Source organism: Perca fluviatilis, chromosome 8, assembly GCF_010015445.1.
Source record: "Perca fluviatilis chromosome 8, GENO_Pfluv_1.0, whole genome shotgun sequence".
Taxonomy (NCBI): Eukaryota; Metazoa; Chordata; class Actinopteri; order Perciformes; family Percidae; genus Perca; species Perca fluviatilis.
In genome coordinates this window covers 26900298-26928132 of record NC_053119.1, presented here as the reverse complement: position 1 = coordinate 26928132, position 27835 = coordinate 26900298, and the positions used below count along the sequence as shown (strand labels likewise).

At 41.0% G+C, this 27835-nt stretch overlaps 1 protein-coding gene across 7 annotated transcripts in view; it reads left to right on the top strand.

Annotated features, from left to right (window-relative positions):
* Window positions 1-27835, top strand: part of abcc8 (ATP-binding cassette, sub-family C (CFTR/MRP), member 8) — a 69490-nt gene that overhangs the window by 10243 nt on the left and 31412 nt on the right. For 5 of the 7 annotated variants that reach the window (XM_039808220.1, XM_039808222.1, XM_039808221.1 and 2 more), the window contains 13 exons: window positions 878-1044; window positions 4328-4570; window positions 8587-8775; window positions 10410-10574; window positions 10675-10830; window positions 16922-17056; window positions 18492-18654; window positions 20169-20209; window positions 20781-20926; window positions 23684-23798; window positions 23987-24169; window positions 25490-25562; window positions 25666-25771. In XM_039808220.1, coding sequence (XP_039664154.1) covers window positions 878-1044; window positions 4328-4570; window positions 8587-8775; window positions 10410-10574; window positions 10675-10830; window positions 16922-17056; window positions 18492-18654; window positions 20169-20209; window positions 20781-20926; window positions 23684-23798; window positions 23987-24169; window positions 25490-25562; window positions 25666-25771 — 1882 coding nt within the window. The remainder of the gene's footprint in view (window positions 1-877; window positions 1045-4327; window positions 4571-8586; window positions 8776-10409; window positions 10575-10674; window positions 10831-16921; window positions 17057-18491; window positions 18655-20168; window positions 20210-20780; window positions 20927-23683; window positions 23799-23986; window positions 24170-25489; window positions 25563-25665; window positions 25772-27835) is intronic. The other 2 variants (XM_039808223.1, XM_039808224.1) reach the window with 1 other exon arrangement.

Below are 27835 nucleotides of genomic sequence, written 5' to 3'. Positions count from 1 at the left end.
TTAAATGCATCAATTCACTTTATTTCTATATCACCCTTCACCTTAGTCCATTACGTGTGGTCATAAAACTCCCATGATTACTCCCGTAATGATTACTCTGTTGCTTCTCTTGGGTTGTTTTTCTTCTGCATCATTACTCATCTGTGTTTAGCGCTCGATGTTTTACTCCAGTCACGTCGCTGAGCTGCCTTGGGCAAGTGCGTCTCCATATCACGGTCTGTCTCTTAAGGGTAGTTGTGGAGCGCTGCTGGGTTCATCATTGCATGAACAGAAATTAATCTCCTAAAGAGACTCTACTACTGACACGCACGCTGCCACTATGTTCACGGTATAGATGCTCTTCATGTTAAAGAAGTAAACTCTGCATAAGAGTCTGAGCGGATGATTCCTGCATCCCATCTTCATGGAGTGAAGACAATTTACTTACCTGCTATTAACTGGATTAAAGGTGTTGACCCTGAAAGCTGTTAGACACACATCGCTGAAGTGTTGCTGTTGACATCTGACGCGATGAGGAAAGGGGGTGAAAATAGGGAAGAAAAAAGAATTAGAAGAGGAAGGCACTCAACAATAAAAATATATCATACATTATAGTTAAAAGGACTAAAACAAGAAATTTAAATTATGCCTACACAGAAAACATTACTCCGTAAAACAAATCAATTGAGCCGTGGTTATATATATGTATATAAAATGTAACTCAGACTTTGACAAAGTACACCTACATATTGCACAAATCCAGTTTCCGTCAAACTGCCAAACATTACATTTAAACTCCAGCTCTAATACAACTGACAGTCTGCTGTCGGGTTATTTGTTTTTTTTGGCTCATCCAGTGATTTGCTGTTTCTTTCTGATCCCTGCTAAACCTCCTCAGCCCTGCTGATCTACTGGGTGCTGGCCTTCATCATGAAGACTATAAAGTTTGCCAAGTACACCGAGCATGGCATCGGCCCCAGGCAGCTACGCTACTGCATCACCGGACTGCTGGTGCTGCTGTATGGACTCCTACTAGCTGTGGAGATCAATGTCATCCTGGGAAGGGTGAGTGTGTAAAGTTGTGATTGTTGCCTGTTTTTAGCTTCAGTCAGCTCTTCTTCTTTTAGTCTGAAATCCAAATGGCTCCAGAGGTCAGTGATCAGTAAAGTTGCCTAGGGTGAGTTTAAAGAGGTTGGATCCCATGATCCTACGTGTTTGTCTTTTTCTTTTCACACATGTTGAGCTGTTAGGAAAATAGTATTTATGTTGGTGCGTGTCATAGTGGTGAATGTTGCAATACATAGTGCAGGAGACATGAATATCTGTACAAAATGTATTGCAATCCATTCCATAGTTCATGAGATATTTGACCAAAAAATCATTTGGCTTCATCCTGTGGGGACCATACATGTCTGTACAAAATGTCATAGTAATCCATCCAATAATTGTTGAGATAGTTCAGTCTGGACCAAAGTTGTGATCCGACAGCCCAACATCACCATTTCTAAAGCTGTTGCTAAAAACACATTTCAGAATTAGAATCAGAATACTTTATTATTTAATTATTTAGTTGCAGTTGCTCACAGTCACATTCAAGGTAAAATAAGAGTAAGAAAAGAGCAAGTCAATATGTGTATACAGTAAATAAGTAACATACATGTATCTACAATAAGACATAAACAAAAATGTTAAGTAGAAGTAAGTGAGATTAGGTTACAAATCAGATTAGGTTAAAAAGATTGTTTCAGGGGCCTGGGCAGCTCACCTGGTAGAGCATGCGGGTTCGACTCCAACGCCGCCTATAAATAAAGGCCTAAAATGCCCAAAAATAATCTTAAAAAAAGAAAAGAAAAAAGATTGTTTCAATGGATTGTACAAATTCTATTGTAGTGCAGTGTACAGTATGAATACAAGTAGCGGAAGTGAATAAATAAATAACACCTTTGTTCATGTAGCTGTTAACTATTGCAGGAATTATTGGACATAATTGTCCAAGAATATTGAGATGTGATATAGGGATGCGTGCTGTGAGACCAGTTTTAACTCTAAGCGTGTGACACTCAGAGGGAGGAGCTATATAGTTTGATGGCCACAGGCAGGAATGACTTCCTGTGGCGCATCTTTGGTGTCTGAGTCTGTCGCTGAAGGTGCTCCTCAGACTGACCAGTGTGTTGTGGAGTGGGTGGGAAGAGTTGTCCAGGATGGAGTGTACTTTGGACAGCATCCTCCTCTCTGACACTGTCTTTAAGGAGTCCAGCTCCACACCAACAATATCACTGGCCTTCCATATTAGTTTGTTGAGTCTGTTGGTGGCTGCCACTCTCAGCCTGCTGCCACAGCATGCAACAGCATACAGGAGAGCACTAGCCACCACACACTCATAAAACATCCTCAGCATCTTCTGAAAGATGTTGAAGGACCTTAGCCTCCTCAAAATATAGAGGCGACTCTGGCCTTTCCTGTAAAGTACTCCAGAGTTCTTAATCCAATCCAGTTTATTGTCTATGTATACTCCCAGGTATTTTTCTAGTCCTCCACTATTTCCACACCCACACCTTCGATGGAGACAGGGGTCACCGGTGCCTTCCTCCTTCTAAAGTCCACTACCAGCTCCTTTTTGTTTTTGTCACATTGAGCTGCAAATAATTGTCCTCGCACCATGTGACAAAGTTTTCCACCACAGCCCTGTACTCAGCCTCCTCACCATCACTGATACATCCCACTACCGCAGAGTCATCAGAAAACTTCTGAAGATGGCAGGAGTCTGACTGGTAGCTGAAGTCCGTGGTGTAGACAGTGAAAAGGAAGGGAGAGAGTACGGTCCCCTGCGGGGCCCCTGTGTTGGTGACCAATCTTTCCGACACACAGTGTTGCAGGCGCACATGCTGAGGTCTTCCCGTCAAGTAGTCAACAATCCAGGACACGAGGGGGGCATCCACCTGCATCGCTGTCAGTTTGTCACCCAGAAGAACTGGCCTGATGGTGTCAAAAGCACTGGAAAAGAAAGAATAAAGAATGTGACCATCAGGGCCTGCAGCTTTCCCTGTATTGATTCCTTCCAGCTGTCTTCTCACCTTTTCAGCTGTGAAGCTCATTGTCGTGGTAACCAGTGGAGGGGGGGTGGAGTTGCTGTTCTAAAGAGGGCAATAAAAGATGGTGTCCTTGGAGGGAGGAGTAGGACCCCTCCCCACTGGAGGAGGGAGAGCAGATAGGAGGGGGATGGGGGTGTAAGTCGGCAGGGTGGGGGCTGCTGTGTTAAACCTTGATTATTCAGTTTTTGACATTTTCGGTCTTCTAACCCTTTTTACCACGATGGAGAAAATGTCAGACTGGCGTACACTTTTCCCCCTTTTCCTCTAGACAGTTTAGAGGGTGTTTGTGTCTGTTAGGCTTTGCACTGAGCACACATCTGTTATTGAATCTGACTCCCCTGGGTGAACAGCAGAGAAAGAGATTCTCCCATCATGTCCTGCACTCAGTCTGTTGAAGCACGCTCTACCTAAACCCTTTGTTGGAGTTCATTTAGCAGTACATTTTAAATGAACTCTTTTGTACGAATTCAATTGTTTAGATGATCAAACGTTTTTCTTTGTCAATGCAGTGTTATAATTAAATATTACTTACATGATTTTCAATAACCCTCTCTGACTTGGTTATGATTGGCTCCCATCACCAAAAACTGCTAATCCTTCCAATTGTTCAATCAATACACTAGAAAACATGCATTTGCAAAACATAATTGGTGAATATTATTCGCATCTTGACGCATTTTAAAACAAAACCATGGAAACAGAATATTATGAGACCGTCAGTATAATGAAATAAATATAATTTGTGTGTGTGCTTACTCACTGACCTAGTTTCCATCAAGCCTAACAGAATGCATTGACTGTTTCACTGGCTTCATATAATATATTGTGAAGCTAAATGTCGCTGCACCACATCTATTCATCGATTTCTATTCTGTTCAGTCTAATGTTTGTGAAAGTAGAATAAATGAAATGTTAATGTGAAGCTTTGCAAAGATTAAGTAATTGCCATAGCATAACATCAGACAACCTGTAATAATACACATTTTACGGCAGCAATAATTAATCTGACTAATAAGAGTGTTTTCAACCTTTTATATCTATTATGTTGTAGCTCTCCTATGAGTATGGAGAACATAATAATTATAATCTCCATAGATGTTGTCGCAGATGAGCTGATGTTTCCGGTTCATTGAACGTCTAATCAGCGGTTGCATGTTTTTACATGCACCCTCGATTTTCAGGCCACTGCGGACGACACAGACAGTCGAATCCTAAATCAAACTTGTGTTTCTGTCCGTTCTTTTTTTTTTTCACAGCGCTACATGTGTTACGCCGAGCCCAAAGAGGTGAAGCCCCCCGAGGACCTCCAGGACCTGGGTGTTCGTTTCCTGCAGCCCTTCGTCAACCTGTTGTCCAAAGCCACCTACTGGTGGATGAACACCTTCATTACCGCCGCTCACAGACGACCCATCGACCTCAAGGTGATCGGCAAACTGCCCATCGCCATGCGTGCCCTCACCAACTACATAAAGCTACGCAAGGCCTTCGAAGACCAAAAGGTTAGTGCAACTGGTTTAGTAATCTTCTTTTCTTTGTGGAAAACATAGGATTTCGCCCTAGTGCTGGGATCAATCAAATGATTGACAATATTGGGCTGTTCCTCCCATGACTTCCAGTTTTTGTTAATAGTGAGTTGTTAAAAAATGTTGTACACAAATAACAAAGCAATTGTCTGCATTTGAAGGGTCCCTATCATATTTTAAGTAAAAACTACACAGGCAAACCACATTATGAAAGAGGAGAAAACCGTTCTCTCCTTCTCAATGTGGTGATTTTAACCTCAACTTGGATCTCCTACTCGGATGCAAATAAGGATTTAAAGTGCTCATATTATACTAATTTTCAGGTTTATAATTGTATTTAGAGGTTGTACCAGAATAGATTTATGTGGTTTAATTTTCAAAAAACACCTCTTGGCTGCAAAAAACTCCTCTTTTCACCCTGTGTGTTGAGCTCTCTGTTTTAGCTACAGAGTGAGGCATCTCACTTCTATTCCATCTTTGTTGGGAGTCACACATGCGCAGCTAGGCAAGCATTATAACGTGTGTTACAAAGTGACGCACGTTTGTCATGGAAGTAAAGGCTGGACTACAATAGAGCTGTTTGGAGCAGTTTGTGAACAGTGTTTTCTGTTGGAGATGGTAAGTCTCTTTGGGGTGGACTTTGGGCTTTTTCACTTTGTAAACCAATAACGTGCAGAAAAAGATATATGACACAACAAAGGAAAGGGAAAAAGCCAAAAAGCATAATATGAGCACTTTAAGGATTTATGTAAGAGCTCAAGTGCAGTTTGTTTGACTCATTTGGCCCCACTTTACTTTATTTTTAGCCCATTTGTTAGTTAAACTGTCTTAATAAATCTTGTGTTTGTAATGTTGAATTGCTGTCTGTTGGTCAGTCGGTCATGGGCATGAAGTGATCTGGGAATCTGACATAATTTTTGTTTATATAGCTGTGATCATTGATGACTCATCCGTGGCTGATCTGTGACCATTAAACTGTATTCATGTCACACAGATGATTAATAGTCAATAGCATAAACACTTAAATGGCATGCTGCCTTTGAACATGTATACATGCTCAAGCTTTTTCTTTCTATCACAGTCTTGTCAAGTTCTCTTTTATTTGGAAAAACAAACTCCACCTCTAATGTAATATGGTTCTGCTCCTCCACTTTATGCCTTAAGCACTCAGACCTTCCAGCCAGCTTGGGCCTTTCTGTGCATGTTTCTTTGCATGTTGCCTTTGTCTTTGTGGGTTTCCTCCTGAAGTCAAAAGACATGCAGATTTTGGGAACTGGCAGCTCCAAATGGTGATAGACTCCCTGTCTTGGGATTACCCCTGGCTCTCGTCTGTTGCATGCTGGGATACTTGAGCCCCCTGCGACTCTAAGCTGGTATCAATTGGGTGGATGAATGCTGTTCAATAATTAAAAGAAATCAATTAAATCACAGTAAATCTGAAGTTCTGATTTTCACCCCAGATCAGGTCTCCACTAACATCCTCCAACATTTCAGTTCATTGGCCGCTAATAGGAAATGGTTTCCCAAAAACCTCAGCGTCACTTTTGACTACCAGCTGAAATGACGTGAAAAACACGTCAAGACAGTTATTCGGTCCAGCTACTTTCACTTGAACAATATTGCAAAAATACGTCCAATGTTGTCCTTCCAGCAGTTGTAAATGGTTAAACATGCCTTTGTGTTCTGCCGCATAGACTATTGTAATGCTCTTCATTCCTGCCCTAGCCAAGACACCGTTAACCGATTACAATTAGTCCAAGACTCTGCAGCAATACTACTTACTAAGACCTCATGAACAAGGCCTGCTAGTTGTAACTCGTACAAGACTGAAAACTTGAGGGGACTGTTTGAGTCCCAGGCTGTGAAACAGTCTCCTCTGGGACTCAGGTCAACAAAGTCTCTTGAGTGTTTCAGGTCTCAGCTGAAGACCTATGTCTTTACGTAATGTTTTTGTGCTAAGCAATGTGCTCTGATTTTGGGTAGTGATGCCTTTATTTGTTCTGTTGTAATGTTTTTGTTGTACTCGCCTTTTGTTCTTTTAACCTTTTTTGTAAAGCACATTGCAACCTAGATTTAAAAAAAAGTATTATAGAAATAAAACTGTACTTACTTACTTTTTTTTACTTAATACAACAACAACAAGGACTTGGTGGTTTGATGAAATTAAATTAAATCTAAGTCACTTTGGACAAAAGCGATGCTATGCAACACACTTAAAAAAGGCTTAAAAAGTATTTTCCAATGAGTGTTTTTATATGCATTTACTCTTTGACAAATAAAGTCAAACAACGCTTCTTCGTAAAATATTGACACTTTTTCAGTTTCCCCCTCTTCTTTTGCAAAATAGACAAGTGCTAGTTTGCAGTACAGCTCTTCAAAATTCATACAAAATGTAGTTGATGTTTGATACAGAATTGTCTTTTTTTCCACACTGCTCTCGTCCCAAGGCGGTGTTCTTTCAGTTTTATTAATTCACTGGGGATGTTTCCACATTACATATTATTTATCCTTCTTTCCTCTCTTCCTCTTTTTGCCTCTCTCTCTCTGTCTCACTTTTGGAGCACGTGCCAGGGGTCAGAGGTGTAGGCCCTCCTGTACAGGGTCGTTGTTTTCCAGTGTTTAGAAGGTCACAGAGATTCGTCACTGCTGCATGTGCGTCCGGTGTGAACGCAATCCCACTTCCTTCTGGCAGGAGTGAGGGATGAGAGAGATATAGAAATCCCAGTGGAGAGGTGTGGGGTTTGGGAGGGGGGTGGCGTCATTGCCATTCTACTGTGAACGAGGCGACATCCCGACCCCTGCGGGGGTGAAAGCACTGCACTGCATGGGAAGCTAGTTTTCACTTTGCGTGTGTGAGAATGAAATGTCCTCATTCCTTCTTCGTTTGAACCCAAGGTAGTAAGAAAGGATGTGTTTGTTTGTGTGTGTTTGACGTGCACAGTGACACATGAGGTTCAACATGAGCTTGAATGGAAAGACACGTAACAGTCACGTCGGTTCTCACAGTTCTGTGAATAACTTAGTCATGTTCACAGAGAAACACACACACACACACACACACACACACACACACACACACACACACACACACACACACACACACACACACACACACACACACACACACACACACACACACACACTGAAAATGTTCTGGGAGTGTTTACTGCACTGTGACCGTCCAGATGTTTTCCGCTGACTATTGCTAACTCACAGAACCAAAGCTGTTGTGTTGTTGGTGAAGTTAATATATTTTGGTCAGTAGCTCTTCCAGTCTTCCTTGAAAAAAGTCTGTTCTGTTCTCAAGTGATTTTTAAAGACTTAAGATTTTCTTTTGTCATTTGAAGTAATTTAAAAAAACCATTTCACTTGCACTTCAATCCTCATCCTCTGCATCACTGTCATGGTCTTCCAGCACCATTAATTATAGAGCAGTTAAACGTGACTGACTGAGCACCGCAGCGAAACTTGCCATTAATCACTACATCCCATGATGCAGCAGCAGGGAGGGTGGAAGCCCTGAACTTGACCTCCTTTTGCCGGTTTCTGTTGCAGTAGTGGAGCGTCTCTTGACTTAATGGTGTCGAGTCAGCTTTTACGTTCAAGCAATTACCTTCTCTTGCTCTGTTAGCAGGCTGTATTGTCTAACCTAGACAATTTCTTTTGTAGTGCTGCCAGTTGAGCTCCACAGAGAAATTTCCTGTGTGTAATTTTGGTGCATAGAAATAACAAACCAATGTACTCCTGTCTTCAACAGCAGCCTTCTTCACTACACCAATGGAACAATGTGAATGTGTCACTGATAGATGGTGGCCTATATTTTTTATTTATATGTTAAGGATACAAATCTTTTTAAAGTATTCAAATTGTTACTCAGTCACTGCAGATTAGTTATATTCATCAAATGACATTCAACGTCCGAATGTGGTTAATTTCTCCTCAATGTATTCAATATTTCCACCTCTGTCCCCTTTCTTTTTATCGTACCTCAGAGGCCTCAGGGCACAGCACCCCAGAGCCCAAAGTTGATCTGGCAGGCCTTGAGGAAAGCATTTGGCAGACCGCTCATTCTCAGCATCACATTCCGCTTCCTGGCTGACTTGCTGGGCTTCGCCGGCCCTCTCTGCATCTCCGGCATCGTCCACAACATCAGCAAGGACAACCGCACCATTCAGCAGCCGGTGAGGGGGTCAACCATACTGCAAAAAGGATTCAATGGCGTCCGATTTTTATTTGTAGAACAATGAAACAACCCTGTTTTAATCTTTGTTTCATTCTCCAGTTAAGTTTCTTAAGGTTTTCCAAAATTTGGCAGCCAAACTTTATAACGTTTTATTTGCAAAGACAAATCACTTTTCACCTGGTTGTCTAAGTATTCTTTTCCTCAGCTGCATTTTTTTTTCCTTCTTCCTTCAACAACTTTTTGCTGTCTTTTGCCCAAATAATGTATTTAATGTATATAATGTACGTTCTGTACGTTTTTTATATAACATTACATACTCATCACTAAATGAGCAGAACTAAAAGTCAAGTTTGGGGGAAAAAAAACAATGCTTAGTTATATTAAGAGCATCATTAGGACTGTGTGTGTTGTGTGATCAGATTTGATAGTGCTGACAGCGTGACAAACGTCGCACAGACAGAAATATTTCGGTTGAAATAAACAAAACTGTTGTAACTTTGGCAGACACTTGTGTGCTGCGGCAGGAAACATGTAACATGCAGACACAACCGACATTGTTTGGCACAGGATTTTGGGCTCAAAGTTAACATTTTCTGTAAAAACATGTCGATGTTGTCAGAAATGAACAGAGAACTGAGACAAGGATTCAGACACAGACAAACACATCTTTAGCAGACATGACAGACCCGTCACGTCTTCCTCCTGCCTCTTAAATGTCACTGATGAGACATTTATGATGCCCTCTCTCCCTGGTGCACCTGCCCCAATGGTGTACTAATTTAATCCTCATCAAATATTAATGAGACTTATTGCTGGCGGAGTTGTCTCGGTTTCTACAGGGCAGACTGCCATATCAGACAGCCGCTCAGGCATCCTTCTGTAAGAATAACTCTTAAACTGTCAGTTTGAAATCCATGTCCACACGAACCAGTGTAATATCAAAAGTTAATTGGGAAATGGTTGATAGCCTTGCCAAGCACTAAAATTAAATGTTCTCGACAGGATGTCAGTTTAGAGGGAAGATCGAAAATAGGCCTGTTTGTGAAATATTAGCAATATGAACCAATGCGACTGTAGCAGGATAGCCTTTCTGGGTCTTATAGAAAGAAAGAGTCAGAAAAGTGTTTTTTTGCGGTGGGATGAGAAAGAGACCAGATCAATTTCAAAGATGAGTGGATGTGGATGTGGAGTTGAGGCACGTTTCTAATCAATAATTTGTAATCCTGAGTGAATGACCTCTACATGATGCAGAATTAATTAATCTTTGAGGGAGATACCATATCCGTCTCTTGTAGCTGAGCCATTCTCATTTGGTTTCCATCTCACACTCCACATATCAGCTGTGTGACTCCTAGGGCTCCACTTCCCTTCAGTTTGATTGAATTTCACACACAATTTTGTAGCCTGCTGCGAAATAGAAATTATGCATTTTAAATGGTTACAGCTACCCTTGACTTTTGAAGTGATGGAACAATAACAATTTTAGTTGAAACTCATCACTGACAGAAATTCTCCAAGCCGAATCCAATCCTGCAAAGTTCAGTTTGTGTGATTGACGACCTGACCTGACTAACAATGGGAAACTGGTCGATACCTTTCTCTCCCTCTCTCCCTGTGTGTCCCTGCTTCCAGATAAGGTTGCTGGGGATCAATTTCATTTCCTCCAAGGAGTTTCTGGAGAATGCTTATGTGCTGACTGTGCTGCTGTTCTTCGCCCTGCTCCTTCAGAGGACCTTCCTCCAGGCCTCCTACTATGTGGCCATTGAAACGGGCATCAACCTGCGTGGGGCCATTCAGGTAAAGGAAATTCTCCATGTAACATGTGACTGCCAAAAACAGTTTATTGAGGTTCTGCTGTTTGCCCACATGGATCTAAATGTGGTTGTCCTCTCCCCAGACGAAAATCTACAACAAGATCATGCGTCTGTGCACCTCCAACATGTCCATGGGCGAGTTAACTGTTGCTCAGATCTGTAACCTGGTTGCTATAGATACCAACCAGCTCATGTGGTTCTTCTTCCTCTGTCCTAACCTGTGGGCCATGCCAGTACAGGTAAGAAATTGCTTTTCTACTATTGAGTTTTTGCAGTCCCCATGTGTTATCTCTTTAAGCAGCGTAGCCCCGACTTGTAGTTACCTTTTGAGTAGGCACATGTCATTTTTGCCATTTTGCTGCCTTTCTGTTATTGCATGGTAACCTGGTGTTAACTTCCTTGAAGACTCTGTTGAAGTTTAAAACTATTGGATCTGCCCAGAGCCACTCTGGATCTGCCATAACCAATCGCTAACATTTGGTCGTGACGTCTGTTTTATATTTGGCAGCTTTGCCATAACGGACCGAATGGCTTCGCTCGCATCTTTCTCCGCCGCCATTACAGAACGACAACTCAAACTAGCGCACGACTTCAACGTCATTGTTCTCAGCCACTCCCTCTGTTGGCTGATTGGATCGGTAAAGATTTGGCCAGAGAAAATCCGCGAATATACCGCAAACCCAGACGGCGTACTGAAGGAAAATTGAGCGGAAGTACGTAGGAGGGCGGAGCCAGGCTAATTGCATGGTTCATTCCTTGTATTGTGTATTGTTGCACTATTTTCTTTGTGTTTGACTTTTCAAAGGTGTTTGTTCCACTGTGTTTTTGTTTGCACTGGATGTGGATTGTTGTGTGCTGCATTGTGCTGCATTCATGGCCATATCTAACATTAAGGAAACCGAGGTCCGGACTTGGTATTATTTTTTTCCCCAAAAAAGTGATTTAACTTCCTTCAAGAAAAAAAAAAAAAAAAAAATATTTTTTTTTTTTTTTTTTTTTATTATTATCATTTTTTTTTTTTGTTTGTTGTATGTGACTAGAGTAGGCGGTGAAGTGGATTATCTTGTTGTAACTATACGATCTTTGGTCAATGCAGTGGTTTTTTGGTATACTGTCAACTTGTCTCACATTTGAAGCTACTTATATACAATAGTTGCTCTACAAACGTCTTGAAATGCGCATACTTAGATCAGCGAAAAACAAATTGGACGTTGGTATTGCTAAAATCCTGGATACGGGCCTGGCTGCATGTTGTCTTTATTATAGTATATCATGCCTTGCATTGTCTTTTCTCATGAGGTTCATAGTACAGGGCAAAGATCACTTAACTATTAAGTGAAATACAGGATTTATGTGAAGGCTGAGAAAGGAGCGTCATGTGTTACAGCCCCTCTGGGAAGATTCACTGTGTGCAGTTGATTGCTAGCGAACCAGAAGCCAGGGTCTGAAACTCTAGGTGCAGGGGGTGGATTCAGCTTTCTTCAACAACTGTTTGTTATACAAATCAGACAGGCTTTTTAAAATGCTGTCCTATAAGTGAATTGTGTAATTCATCTCACACAGTACTGTATAATCAATGTTGATATTCATAAATCAATAAATCCTCAGGAGAAATTAGAGTTGAAACCAACCACCCTGGTGAATCATAAAAATACAATTTCAGCAAATACTGGAGGTCAGTTCGTTTCTCAAGGAAATCCAGTGTCCCAGGAAACCTGCTGGATATATACCGCTAATTCATATATTTTTTTTATTCTTTGCGCTCTATTCAAGATATTTTCTTGTCATACTTACCTGCTGTTTCTTTCTACCCTGTGGCTTCTAATCCAACTTTGCCTGAAATAGAGATATAGATAGCCACATTTACCTGCTGCTGTTGCATATTGTTCATTTAGAACAACAATAGCTGTGGTGAAAGAGCAGCAGAGATGACTTTTGAATAATGATTGAGCACAAGACTTTTCAGAGAGGAAAATGGATGCTAGGCCTGTCCCAAACGATTATTTTTTAAACGATTAATCTAGCGATTATTTTTTCGATTAGTCGACTAATCTAACGATAAATTTTTCGATTAGTCGACTAATCTAACGATTAATTCTTCGATTAATCTAACGATACATTTTTCGATTAATCTAGCGATTAATTTTTCAATTAGCGATTATTTTCCCATTGCTCAATTATTAACAATTTACACAAAACAAATTTCAATAAGGTTCAAATCTCTATTTGTTAAAATTGTTTAACACTGCACTGTTTGTAGAATTTGTAGTGCAACCTGAAGCCAGATGTAGGCTATCAATCCAACAACAACAAAAAGTCACACACAGGAGGAATACAAAAATAAAAACTTAAAGTAGGCAACTGCAAAAAGCAGTAGCCTAATAGGTAAAATAATGAATAAGCTCTTGTTTAACATCCAAGCTCTTCTCCCTTTAATCTTACAGTAAAAAAAAGTGCAATTTTAGCAACATATGAAATCAGATGTATCAAATAAATCCAACATAAGGCAAGTTGTAGAGTATCTAATATAACACTGTAATCAATTGGGTCACTCATGATGATGGTAAACCAAAGAAATAACACTGCCGACTGACAGCGTTTGATGATGCTTAATGTTAAGTCATAGCGGGGCATTAAAACTAATCAACGGACTAACATACCGTTGGGCTACTACTGGGAACACATTCTGTGTCACTATGTTGATAATCGCACATGCTTGGGAGTAAAGCTTAGATCGGGCACAAAAAATCAAGCTCGACCCTACCCGAGCCCGTGCACGTTGTGTCCGAGCCTGGCCCGGCCCAACACATTAACTGGAATTATGAGCCCGAGCCCGAGCCCGATTTTAACCCGACAATTTTTTAATACGTGGGCCGCTATAACTGACGTTTTATAAAGGACTCATGAGATATCTGAACCAATTTGGCCTGGTTGCGCAATTATCAAAGACAGTGCTACAGATGGGGGAGACACAATTTAGCACAGTTAAACCTCACACTCAAGTCAGTGCAGGACATATACCCAGACCTACGGGAGAAGCTGGAGAGACATAGCATTCTCCCCACCCAATTAGGCTAATACGTAAAGAAATGATTAAAAGAACAGAAATGCTTGATCAAAGGCCTGGCCCGGCCGGGGGTCAAGTTCGGGCTCGGGCAGAGAATCTAAACTCTACTTGGGAGGGAAAGGGAGCAGAGCAAAAAGGTGAGCAGAACTTATGGTGTTTTGCTGCTGTTATCCTGACTCAGTGATGCATTTTACAAATTCTACAGACTACCACGTTGTTGTTGGCATTAAGATTAAAATACTCCCACACTTTAGAAGACCGTGTGCGAGACTTTTTCTCAACGTGTTGTTGAACTTGCGAGGAATCCATACTTGCGCTGTTGCTGGAGGCAGCCATGCCAGACACTTCGATGCAAATTATTTGTATCGACGCATTTACGTAATTGATGACATTGACTACGTCGACGAATCCTCCCAGCCCTAGTGGACTGGAATCAGCCCAAGGGGGTAAGCCAGCCTCCACAAAGCGTACCTCCTATGGTGGCATTTTGATGCTACCTAGCTCTCACCCGCCGTTAGCATTCCATTGACTGCCATTCATTTTGACAGCAAATAACTTTACATCTGAAGTGTTTAAAGACTTTATTTGTCCATTGTTTATTTCTAAAGAAACACGACAATGTATAAAAGGCTCCATTACCTTGTACCTCACGTTATGGCTCCGTACCAGACGTTTTTGTAAAAATAGGCTAACAATTGTGTCATAACCAAGCGACTTACTGTCGCATAGTAGAGGAATTACCGTATAGTACAGGAGAAGCTCGTAGGCAGTTTCGACTTATATTGGCTGTTTAAGTTTAATTACTAATGTTAACTAGCATTTTAGTTAGCAATAATTAGCCTGTGCCCATGTTATTTCCTAACGTATACCTACGCTCTCCGTCTCTGCAAGATTGGGAATGATTGAGATTTCTCTTGGCACAGAAGACTTACAACAGGTTGCTCACATCACATCTACGTCGTCAAGCTCAGTTGGAGGCTGCGCAGTAACGCTCAGCCCTCACCAGAAAAGTGCACAAAAGTTCACTCGTCTCCGTCGAAATCAATGGCGTCACCTTGTCCATTTCTTGTACTGTCTATGCATCAGCCACATGGTATTTTAGCACTCGTACATGGTTTGGTGGTGATGGACTTTTTCATTTAGCAGAAATTATTTTTTTGCAGCAAGCAATACAGTAAACTACTATAAAACTCATTCTATTCCGTATGGCCTGATATTTCTTCTGGCTTATTATGGCTTGGTTGGCACCACATACTGTGTCCTCTTATCTCTTTACAGCAGGAAGCACTGTCCCATATGTTTCTCCCATATGCTGACAATTTTAATGTTTAAAATTAAAAACAATTGTATAGTACTTTGTTGTCTGGCCAAGTCAAACATGCAGCACAAAAATTGAGAATGTCATGAATAAAAAGACAGCCACATCAGGTCAGAAGCAGGCTGTGTTAACACCCTTCAGTAGCAGTATGCTGCTGCTGGTTCCGCTGAGGTCTGAGCTGCATTAGTGTTATCTACCTACCTGTCTCCCCCAAACTGTGAATGAATCCATTGTGCTCAATTTTAACTGCCCCCTACCCTGATGGGACGCCACATTGTGCTTTTGGAGGTCCATCGTTTTCAAACTCCCAAATGGTCAGTAGCAGACTACAGTAGTTCTTGAGGTGCTAAGGGTTGCAGTTCTGAAGCAGTCTGGCGAATTAGGAGTGATGATACATTATGCAACTGTATGTATTGTGACGCTTTTTAACAAGAACACATACTTAAATCAGGCGTGATTCATGTGAGAGGCTGACAGAAACAGCATAGGGGTAAGTGGCTCTACACTAGACACTGCCATGCTAAATGCCATGGTTACATAAGACTCATACCTAAGTGGCAGTCATTGTTTGTTTTTTATAGTTATTACAAGGAACTCAAATCACATCCTGCGTTTCTCTCGCCCACCTTGTTTCCAGTAATGGTACGCGGATCGATCCAAATATCGGTAATACCAGTGTAATGAGATTAATACTTTAGTTTTAGTTTCATTCCAGTATGCACTGCTGCGGTTTCATCAAAGAGGCGACCTGGCTGTCTCTGTCTTACTTACTGTGTAAGTGCCGCTGCTTTCAAGTGCCGCTCCCGTCACAGCCCAGAGCAGGCCCACTTTGCTCCTCCTCACCACTCTTGTGATTTGATGTTGTACCGTCACATGACTCAGCGGCGCCAGGCAAACAAGAAAGCAACCAGCCAGGCCCGGCAGCGGCCAGCAGCACACACACACACACACACACACACACACACACACACACACACACACACACACACACACACACACACACACACACACACACACACACACACACACACACACACAAGCAGAACAGAGACGGAGCAGAAGAATGGCAGAGAGGAAGCGGAGCGCTGTCCTAGGTTTAACTTATTAATTATCCAAAGGAAAAATCACAAAACACTTAAAGGTCATGAAAATTCATTCAGAATTAGCAATTTGATGGTGAATCCACCTTAATTATTAAAAAGTATTGGTATGTATCGGTATCGGCGATACTGGCCCTGTATTTACTTGGGATTGGATCGATACCAAATTTTGCAGTATCGCACACCACTAGTTTCCAGTGACACTGTGAAAGATGAAGGAGAGGGTGTGTAAATGTGAAATGTCACATCCATCTCCATCTGGTTCTGTGTGTCCTGGTGATTCCTGAATCCAGCATGCGTTCAGTATGATGCCAAAGACGGTGGGAAGAAGCCAAGGGCATGTGAAGACATGACTGATCGCTGTTGTAAACCGGGAGAGAGATAGTTATTCTCTGAGGGTGGATGAAAAAAGCTTGAGTTTTATCATTATTACGTCATTGTTCAACTTACTGACCGAGTAAAGAGTTGTGTATTTGAAATCCAAAACCTTGTCCGGCTTTTCATGTTTCTTCACTTGTAAGCATGCATGTCAGTGTATACATCCAGTTAAATGAGGATGTTTCTTCAAAGGCTGCTGTCATTCTCTCAACATTTGCTTTGCAGGTATCAGAAATGAGGGTTTTAAGATGTATGTCATCTGCCATATTCTTGCAATCTATGCTGATGTCATTATGCTCAAGGTCACTGCCTCTCACAAAGCTGTGCACTGTGCTAATATGGTTTTTATACGGTCAGTGGGGAGCGTTGTGTAACTGAAGACTGCCTCCCTTTGCACATCTTGTATTCCACATTTTTCTCTCTTAAAATGATATCTTTCTTTCTTCCTCTGTATCTTCCACTCTCAGATTATTCTGGGGGTGATCCTGCTCTACTACCTCTTGGGAATCAGTGCCTTGATTGGAGCAACCGTCATTGCTGTGTTAGCTCCTGTACAATACTTTGTGGCCACCAAGCTGTCCCAAACACAAAAGAGCACCCTGGTGAGTATTTCTCTTGGCTCTTTTACAAAGATGCAGTACTGATTGTGACTATTTTTGATCTATCCTTAGCCATACAAGCAGCTATGGAAGGTAGTGTTTGCTCTTTGTGCAGGCAGTTGTTCGGTCAGTCCACCACTTTGCCCAGACTGAAATATCTTAACTATTGGATGTATTGCCATGCGATTTTGTACAGACATTAAGCTGTTGGATTGATCTGTAGAATATTTTGTACTAAAACTAATGGTGACCAGAGCATGTGTCCTTATGACTTTGCTGAGTCCCTGACTTTTCATCTACCACCGGCAGGTCAAAGTTTAGACATTTTCTGTAAAATATCCCAACATCTACTGGATTAACTGACACATATTTTGGTACAGACATTCATGAGCACTCGAGGATGAATCCTGCGGACGTTGGTGATCCCTTGACTTTTCCTTTAGTACCACCATGAGGTTGACATTTGTTCAGAGAGAAAATTCTATTGGATGGAATACCATGCAATTTGCTGCAGACATTCCAGGTCTTTGTGGACTTTCCCCTAATTTATCATCTAGCACCATTATCAGGACAAAGCCTTAATTTGTCCACTGCTTTGATTTCCTTTGCAATCAGCATTGCAGCCTCACACAGCTGCTAGTGTAGCTTTAGTCTCTTTGTTTTGTTATAATCATGGTGGAATCAAAGAATCTTAGAAACCTAGTTTTCTAGTACAGCACAGAAAAATGTCTTCAATTGGTGTGACCTCTGAGCTGCGTTTTGTTTTAAAGAGATCACGCAGAACTTTACAAACCGCGTTGCCCACCTTATACCAGGTAATGAAGTGGATGTAATGAGGGTGTTGAATCATCACACACACACACACACACACACACACACACTCACTCACTCACTCACTCACTCACTCACTCACTCACTCACTCACTCACTCACTCACTCACTCACTCACTCACTCACCACCACTCACTCACCACTACCCACTCACTCTCTCAACACACACACACACACACACACACACACACACACACACACACACACACACACACACACACACACACACACTTAGCTGGACAACTCAAATTAAGAGTCATTGTCCTCTTGGAGAATCAAATATTTGTTTTATCTGGATAGAAGGAACAACAAAGATATGTTCATCTCGTCCTGAAGCCTTTCTGCTGCTTCTGACACAAAGCTGCTATTCAATAAGTTCAGTCCAATAAAATGTAATGATATTGTTTCCTTTAGTCCTTGATATTGTGGAGCGGGATTTGATACCAGGGAAGAAACACTTTACTTTAATGGCTTAGATGTTTGTGTTGGCAGTTGAACCCATGAAGTAGAGTTCACGTCGACCTCTGGCTGCGCCTCTTATGGTTTATGTCCTTGATGTGTCAGACTACGGATGTTTAATCAAAGTCTAAATTTTTTCTACTTGCAGGAATACTCCAGTGAACGTCTAAAGAAGACCAATGAGCTGCTGCGGGGCATCAAGCTGCTGAAGCTGTACGCCTGGGAACACATCTTCTGTGACAGTGTGGAGGAGACCAGGGGCAAAGAGCTCACCAGCCTGCAGGCCTTTGCTCTTTACACATCCATCTCCAGTAAGGCACTTTGTTTTCTCTGCACACATTAAACTTTGCTCTCTCACATTTGGTCAGAAGGTCCCATGTTGTAAAATGTGAGATTTCCGTGTCTTTTGATTATAAAGCAGGTTGAGGTGCTATATAAATATTATGAAAGTATAAAAACGTTCAATCCACAGAGAAATGCACACAGACCATGTTCAGAAACCGTGCCTTAAAACGAGCTGCCAGGACTTCTGTACCATTGTGATGCCACAAGTATACTATATATACACATAAATATAAACATATAAACATAATATAAAGTGCTGCTACAGTGCAGTTACAGTCATTCCCTGGCTGAAACGCCAGTGGAGAGATGGCAAGATCGCAGATGTAGAAAAGAGAAACTAAAACCGAGTGTTTCAGACAGAGGGTAAATATTCAGGTATATTCAGACAATCAGTTCAGAAAAATGTCTTTTTTAACATTAAAGCATTAAACACTAGCAAACATTAAACATATTCTAGTAGAAACCCCAAATACAAGCATGAATCTAAAAAATTAGCATAATATGGAACATTTTATTGAATAAAAACATTCACAGGAAGGCACACGGCTTTACACTATATCACTATTTACTTGACTATTGTATTTCTGTTATAATTCCAACTTTATTGAACCCCACAATCTCCAGTCAACATTTATAATTCAACACCTAAGTATGAAAATAACTGGATGTAAAGATAATGAATGCTTTAGGCACAGTTAACATGGATTATTGTACTTTTTCATTTCCCGTTTACTCTACCTAAGGCATCACTGTATAACATGGCCACTCAATACTTATTTGTTTTCTACAGATTGTCCTCAATATCTTCATCCAGTTGAACATTGGATGCAGTCTGCATGGCTCCAGTCCTGTAATAGACTGTTTCTAATCTAAAATCAATAACTTCAGATTTAAGAAGACTGAGTGATCATGATTTCGTCCTTGACAAGAGTAATGGAACAGAACGATTTCATGACTGTAATAGAAACCCAGATTTATCTACCAGTAATGTAAAACTGAAACAACACTGTCACTGCAGTTACAACCTTGTTTTTACATGGTATTTCATGACATTTTGAATCAACTGCATAGTTGTGGATGGATGGAGTGTAGCAAAAAATAGGCAACAAAGGGGGAAGACGAGCAACAAATGTCCTTATGTTATTACCCAGCATGAACTTGGAGACCGTCGGTCCAACAGCGCACCACAAGCGATGCATTTTTTAGTTAGTTTATGGTTTTTATGAATCCCAATTTTTTTTTTTATGTTCTCATCCCACACTGTACATAACCACATAATCATTCATTTTTAAATAACCCACCGAAATATCTCTGAGTTAACATGGATAAACTACTGCTTTTTTGTTGTTGAAAAAAAAATCAATATAAGTCAAAAATAGTAATTAAATAGTAACTAAAAATTACATTGTTTATTTTCACTGGGTAAAGTCCTGGAAGATGCATTCACATCCTCATGTCTGTTTTTCTTTCCTACTTTCAGTTTTCATGAATGCAGCCATTCCCATCGCAGCTGTGTTGACGGTGAGTTTAAATTCTAGCTCTACCATTAGTTCACCTAAGTGCAAATGATCCAAACTACTTCGCTCAATGTGCTTATAGTTGTGTCTAGTTATAAACAGAGCCAGTAACTACTGAGCAGAGAGCATCCTGTTTACTTTCGCCCTGTGTGAAGGACAGAGCAGAGACAGACAGTGCCAGTGTCCAGTGACATTTCACAGTGACACAGTGGAGGACTCCCTGACAGCACACCACTGGATACTGTCTGTATTTATAGAAGTCCTTCATGGTTGTAGACTTGAGAGGTGACAAATTGGAAAAATCTGACAGATAGCAAGGAGAAGGACGATTGTAAACGACAGACGTAGACTAGTGATATAACTTTGATTTGATTTCACCGTGCTCCTAGAAAAAACTCAAGTTCTACAGCAACTTGATGCTGACAGCCGGTACAGAGAATGACTTCAGTTTCTCTTTGAAGAGGTTTCAACTTCAACAGGCCACGAATGACTATCAGCCAGTCAACGGTTTAAAGATTTAAATCCATGCTGTTGAGACTAACCTCGGCCATTATCTCCTCCCTCTCATCCTGCAGACGTTTGTGGTTCACGTTCACATCTCCGAGGACGCTGATCTGTCCCCAGCTGTGGCCTTTGCCTCTCTGTCCCTCTTTCACATCCTGGTCACCCCCCTCTTCCTGCTCTCCAGCGTGGTGCGCTCCACTGTCAAGGCTCTTGTTAGGTGAGAAACTAAAATATATATATATTTATTATTATTATTATTGTTATTATTATTATTATTATTTATTTATTTATTTATTTATTTATTTTTTACAGTAGAGTTCAATGTCAGATTTATCATGCAGTTCATTATACGCATTTATTCATGCAGCTTATCTTCTTTTTTGAAAAAAATAAATGACAAAGACTACAGTTTCATAATTATAGCACCAGATTAAAACTGGTTTTTTTATGTTTATTGGTTAGAAAATGTCTGAAAATAGTCATGTGGAAGGACACTGCAACAACAGAAACACGAATGACAATAAACAAATTAGTGAAAAGCAACATGATTAGAGGAAACACTTGACCTTTTTCTGCAGTAGGTGGATCAGCTGCTTTATCGGATCAGCCTTTGTTCATATAACAAAGTGCCTCAATTTTCTGTTTTAAGTGTCTCTGAGTGAGACGTTGTGCCTAATTATTTTAGCATTTAGCTTCACAATTAGTTTGGCAGTCAAGACGTCTTGTGATTAGGCTTGATGCTGCACAAGTCAGTAACTCCCCATATGTATGCTGCTTTGCTTATTATATTGAGTGATGCAGTTGATGTAGCTTCACTTATATTTTTACAGATCTATGTAGGGCAGTGCAGAGACAAATGATCAACCCTTTTTTTTAGCTCACATGCTCATATCTGTAGGGAGGAGTGCTCTACTGCTCAAGATGTCTTGATACATTTTAGATAGAAAACAATTTCAATAATTTGCACAAAAAATCAAGAGCACTTGGAAAGAAAATGGGAATGCAGTGTACAGTATACATCCCACTTAAAGGTTGGGGTTTCAGTAAAAACCACATTAGAAACATACTGCACTGTGGGGTAATTTCAACTTCAATATTGAAGGGAAAAACATCAAAAGGGTTGGCCTGAGCTGCAAGAGAGTGTTCACTTTCCATGTATAATTAGGCATTAGGAAAATTAGAAGAAACTGTCATTTTTAACATTTGGGTGCAAACTCTTGGTTATTTACTCCTTCTTGAAGCATAATCTCTACCTGCCTCATTAAGTCAATGAAGCAGAACTCTTCCTTGAAGACTGTACAGGCAAGGAGAGCATGCCAGTTTACATCCCATCATCCCTATCCTTATGTCTTGAAAGGGCAGAATGGGTAGGGATCATGAAACTAACATCAGCCATTTTCTATATGGGCCTTTAGGAGACATGCTAATTCAATTGTGCTGGTGTAAGCACCGTATTTTAACCAGAGTGGCTTTTCTTTCCCTGAATGTGGAAGCTGCCTGTGATCCACGGATAGGTCTATTTTGGGACTGTGTGATCTGACACACTTTGTCAGACACCAGAAACAAAAAAAACTTTGTAGAATTCAGTTCATCTTCACACCTCAAAACGAGAAAATGTCTCTTTGTAGAGGAAAATAGCCTAATATTCTAAATGCAAAGTCATTGTGTTTCAAGAGTCAATACACACTCATTGTAACGTAACACATCATAAACGTGACATCGTCACATAATATACATCATACTATTACAATGTATTTGCTCTAACACACAGGGTTCACTGTGTTACCTGCACTTCTCTACTATATACTGAATGTCTTAATCCATGAGACATATGGATACATAGATGAGCAAATTGAAGGAAATGAGTCCCGGTGTCAGATCTGACATTAAGCACAGATTTAGTAATTTTATTTAGATACCCTGTATCAGGGAAGCATTTGTATTCATTTAGGTAGTGAAGTAGAAGATAAGTGATTTATCTCAGAGATGTAGATGTAGATGTGTGTGTGTGTGTGTGTGTGTGTGTGTGTGTGTGTGTGTGTGTGTGTGTGTGTGTGTGTGTGTGTTTGTGACACAGGGAGACACATTAAAGATAAAGCTCATTGTTAGTGAATCATGTTCCATAGATTTTTCAATCTGTTTCACTGAATGATATGAGTCCTGGTGTCAGATCTGACATTAAGCACAGATTTAGTAATTCGATTTAGGGGAAACATTTGTATTCATTTAGGAAGTGAAGTAGAAGATAACTGATTTAACTCAGAGATATGTGTGTGTGTGTGTGTGTGTGTGGGGGGGGGGCTTGTTTAACTATATTCGTGGGGTCAAAAAACTGGGAGTCCAGTATAGTTGTGGGGTCCTGACTCCTGACAGCTTTGTGGGGCCAAAATGCTGGACTGCACAAGTTTAAAGGGCTGTTTGAGGGTCAAGACTTGGTTGTAAAATTAGGGATAGAATTAGGTTATGGTTATGGTTAGGGTGAGGATAAGGGTTGAGGTTAGGCGTTTAGTTGTGATGGTTAAGGTTAGGGTAAGGGGCTAGGGAATGCATTATGTCAATGACGGGTCCCCACAAAGAGTGTGTGTGTGTGTGTGTGTGTGTGTGTGTGTGTGTGTGTGTGTGTGTGTGTGTGTGTGTGTGTGTGTGTGTGTGTGTGTGTGTGTGTGTGTGTGTGTGTGTGTGTGTGTGTGTGTGTGTGTGTCAGGGAGATACATTAAAGATAAAGCTCATTGTTAGTGAATCATGTTCCATAGATTTTTCAATCTGTTTCACTGAATGATATGACATGATATGATGATATTATTTTTTACATGAATGAAAGTGAGCTCTTTCAAAGTCGATGTTGCTTGTGGGTGTCTGCTCCACTAATTTAATACAGCATTAGTGAGCCATCAACATTCGAATCAATTTCGAATACTGCGTCATTTTACTTTCACAAGTGACTTGGTTTCTCTGTTTCTCTCTGTTTAATCAGTGTTCAGAAGCTCAGCGAGTTTTTCTCAAGCGATGAGATTGGAGACGAGCAGGAGCCCAGAGCAATGGTAACCTCTGGCTCCAGCAATCACAACCAAAATAGATACCAGGCTGTGGTAAGTACATGTAAACACGTCAGCTAGATTTAGACCGTAAACTAGTTGGATACTTACAATCTTCCCTTCTGCTGCATCCAGGCTGTCTCTGTGACTGTTGTTTTCTTCCTCCACCTTATCGTCTTCCTATTAATATCACCATTTACCCCTTTGTCCTTCGTGCCTGATGTTATACAACCCTCCCCTAGAAACCCTCTAAATGTTTCCCTTCATCCTCCTCCTCCTCCTCCTCTTTGTCCCGCCACCTCCAGCCGCTGAAGGTGGTGAACCGGAAGCGCCCTCCGAGGGACGAATGGAACAACTACAGCTCACAGGGGGACCACGAGGGCGACAGACCCTACCAGGAGGTGGACCAAGACATCTGTATCAAGGTGAGAGAGACAAAACAACCGAGTGATGCAATATTCCTCCAGGTTTTATTAACATTGGAGTGGTGATGTAGCAGTTAGAGCGGCCTTCACAATTGTGAAAATTTTTCCTTTTGTTTAAGACCTTTAGAGATTTCTTTGCACGAGGGCCAAAAATCAATAATCAGTTCCTGTTAGGTTGTCAACCCTTTGCTATTTTCCAAAGTTATGGTAAATTATTCCAATCAAAAGAGAGCCTGAAAACAGAGAGATAGTGCTGGTCAGAGTGTGTTAATAAATACACTGAGGTATATGGCTGTAAAAAAGCTTCAGGTAAATTGGGTAATTACAATTAATGTATTTAGAAATGCAAATTGAACCAAAAAGCAAATAAAACCTTATATCATCAAACGTATCGTATGTCATGGGTTTGAAACAAACATTCCAAAAATAAATCTGCAATTGGGTTTTGGTTTTGGACTTAAAAAGAAGGATCAGACCTTAGTTTACATCTACATAAGGTTATAAACAGTATATACTGTGACTATTTTTATGTATCAAACTATTCTCGGCCACAGCATCTTAAAATCCCAAGCCCAAAAGTCTGATTCGTTTGACTAGTGTGTACCATGCCCGGGTGGACAGTGCGGGGACAATCTTGCTCAGGCATGGTTCAAGGCACCTGGGCCAAGTGTGAGTACACCGTTAATAATGCGGTCTCCATACTATGTTTTTGGCGAAAGTTGGTCAGCAACAGTTTTTTCAAGAACTTTCGAAATGAAGGGTTGTTTGGAGATTGGCCTATAGTTTTCAAACTGGGCGGGGTCGAGAGAGGGTTTTTTGAGTAGGGGATGAACACTAGCTTTTTTTTTAAAATAGACAGCTAGCCTACAGACCTGGATGAGAGAGAGATGATGATTATATAGAGCAGGCTGGGGCCTAAGACAGGAAGGGCAGATTAATTGGCTGTCACAAAATGACACATTTTGATAAAACTTGGAATGATGCGTCTAATTTCTGGGCACGGCAGTTTTCACAGTTGCACTGATTTGCACTTTTGACATTTGTTATTAATATCTGGGATGCAGTTGATTGGAATTCCATTAAAATGTAAGAAAATGAGCTCTATGTCTAGCTCCGGAAAATTTCAAACTGCAGTGATTCGCCTCCATAAAAAATAAATAACACCAGTGTCCTCCTTCCCCTGGATCAAGTGAATAAGAAAGAGGTTACATCTACTTCTTATTGCTTCACTGTCACTATACAGCATTGTGGATGGATGATATGTTTACTGTTTAATTGTGAAAGAGACATCTGAATGAGTCTGTGCTATGCTCTCCTCAGATAACTAGCGGTTATTTCACCTGGACCGATGGACCACCAACACTTTCTAATGTGGACATCAAGATTCCTTTTGGTGAGCGTCAGGCAGTGTGATGTACAATCTGCCTCTGCTTATTTATTTCTTCATCCAGTTTCCCTACGCACCTGTTTAATGCATTGCCTCTTAAACCTCTCAGGTAAGCTGACTATGATTGTGGGCCAGGTGGGTTGTGGAAAATCGTCTCTGCTGCTGGCAGCACTGGGAGAGATGCAGAGAGTGTCCGGAACGGTCACCTGGAACAGGTCAGTTTCAAGTTCGCTGTTTTCTGTCTGTGTCAATCCACTTGGATACTTTAGTTCAAACGTTTGAATCACTTTTTTGCATTTGAATGATTGAGTTTCCTGTTGCCTCATCAGTCTGACAGACTGAGAGGTACACTTTTGTAGTTTTACAGTAATGAAATAAAGAAAACATAGTCCTGTGTGAAAATAATTGCGATTATTGCTAGATGGGTGCCGAAGTATGACGCTGATTATTCTTTGGCCTAGTATCTGATATTTAATAATAATAATAAATTGAATTTATATAGCGCTTTTCACAAACTCAAAGTCGCTTTACAGGGCAGGTAGATAATAAAAACAATGAAAAACAAAACCAGATTCAGGCACAGATGAAAAGGGATGGGGCGTGGGGCTATGGATAGGCAGAGGTGAAGAGATGGGTCTTAAGGCGGGACTGGAAGATGGTGAGGGACTCAGAGGTACGGATCTCTTGGGGGAGGGAGTTCCAGAGCCTGGGAGGTGCCCTGGAGAAGGCTCTGTCTCCAAAACTGCGGAGGTTGGACTTGTGGATGCAGAGGAGACCTGCTAAGGTGGATCTGAGGGACCGTTAGGGTTGGTACGTGGAGAGGAGGTCAGTGAGGTATGAGGGGGCCAGATGGTGGAGGGCTTTGTAGGTGAGGACCAGGATTTTGTAGGTGATCCGGTGGGAGATAGGAAGCCAGTGGAGTTTTTTTAGGACTGGAGTGATATGGTGCCAGGATTTGGAGCGGGTGATGAGGCGGGCGGCTGTGTTCTGGACCAGTTGGAGTAGTTTGATGTAGGTAGAGCTGATGCCACTTACTGTGATTAAGTATCTTCTCTTCCTAAATGAAATGACACTGTGCGTTTGAGGGTTTTCCTTCAACAGGGAAGTGCTGGCTCCATTAACATAACAGTATCTATACTGGTATGGAAAAACTCAGGAGCAGGGTTCTCTCTGGATATGAGAAAAAGTTTAGGAGACTTTGACTTACACAGAAGCATTTAATGAAATCTTGATCGAGGAGACTTATTGTAGGATGAAGCACTACACAATGGATTGGACCACAATATGGTGTTGTATAGTGTTATACCAATTCTAAAGGATCTGTGTATTTCCATGAAGTATTTATCTCATGTTGAAGGTGTCAAGTTTGGGCTATGCAAATATATTGATGGCACCATTACATAGATTTTGTTGTGCAAATACCTCAGTCGAGTCTAGCTCTCTCAAGGGAATAGGCTATCTGCGAGTGTGTGTTTGTAAGTAAGGTGTGCGTGTGTGGCCCGTTTGACATTCAAAGAAGAAGGTCCCGGAAAACAACGTTCCCTTATCATGCAGCTGCATACATCTCTGCATGTCCACAGGACAGGCTTAGAAATGGAGAATGGTCCAATAGAACATCTCGGCCCCTAACCTAACGTAGTTGGTTAGGAGTCAACTTATGTTACCTAAGTTGACTCCTTGTCTAATCTTAACAACTACATGGTGTGTTCTGAAAATTCTACCAGAAATACAACACTTCATTCAATTACAAAGCAATAGGATGCATGTGCTGTCAGGGAAATCCATGTACTGTATGTTATACAGTTCATTCTTGAAATTAAATCCAATCCAGCGGTGAAAGGTTAATTTGAAAAGAATTACATTCATGGAGACCCAGAGCACTCTGGTCAATATTCTTTTTCTCACGAAAATCTCCCAGTCTGTTTGACACTTGGACTCGTGTCCGGTAATTGGTCTGTCAGGGAGCTTTTATTTATGCATTTTCTCGCAGCAATACATTCTACGTCCTGACAAGGCAGTACAATAACCATCAAAATCAGACCTTTTACCACGACATGGCAATATAACATAAATGGATTTGTAAGTCAGTGAAATAGAGCTGATACTGCAAAACCACTGTGCAATGAATGAATGAAATGTCCCTGTAGTACTTCACGTTGTAAGGACACTCATAGGAATGTAATCTCCTGCATTTCAGTTTCTTTTCATTGTGTTATGGATGGTTCAGTACAATGTGTGGCTGTGGCGGTGATTATTTGTGTGTACTGTTGCACTAAATA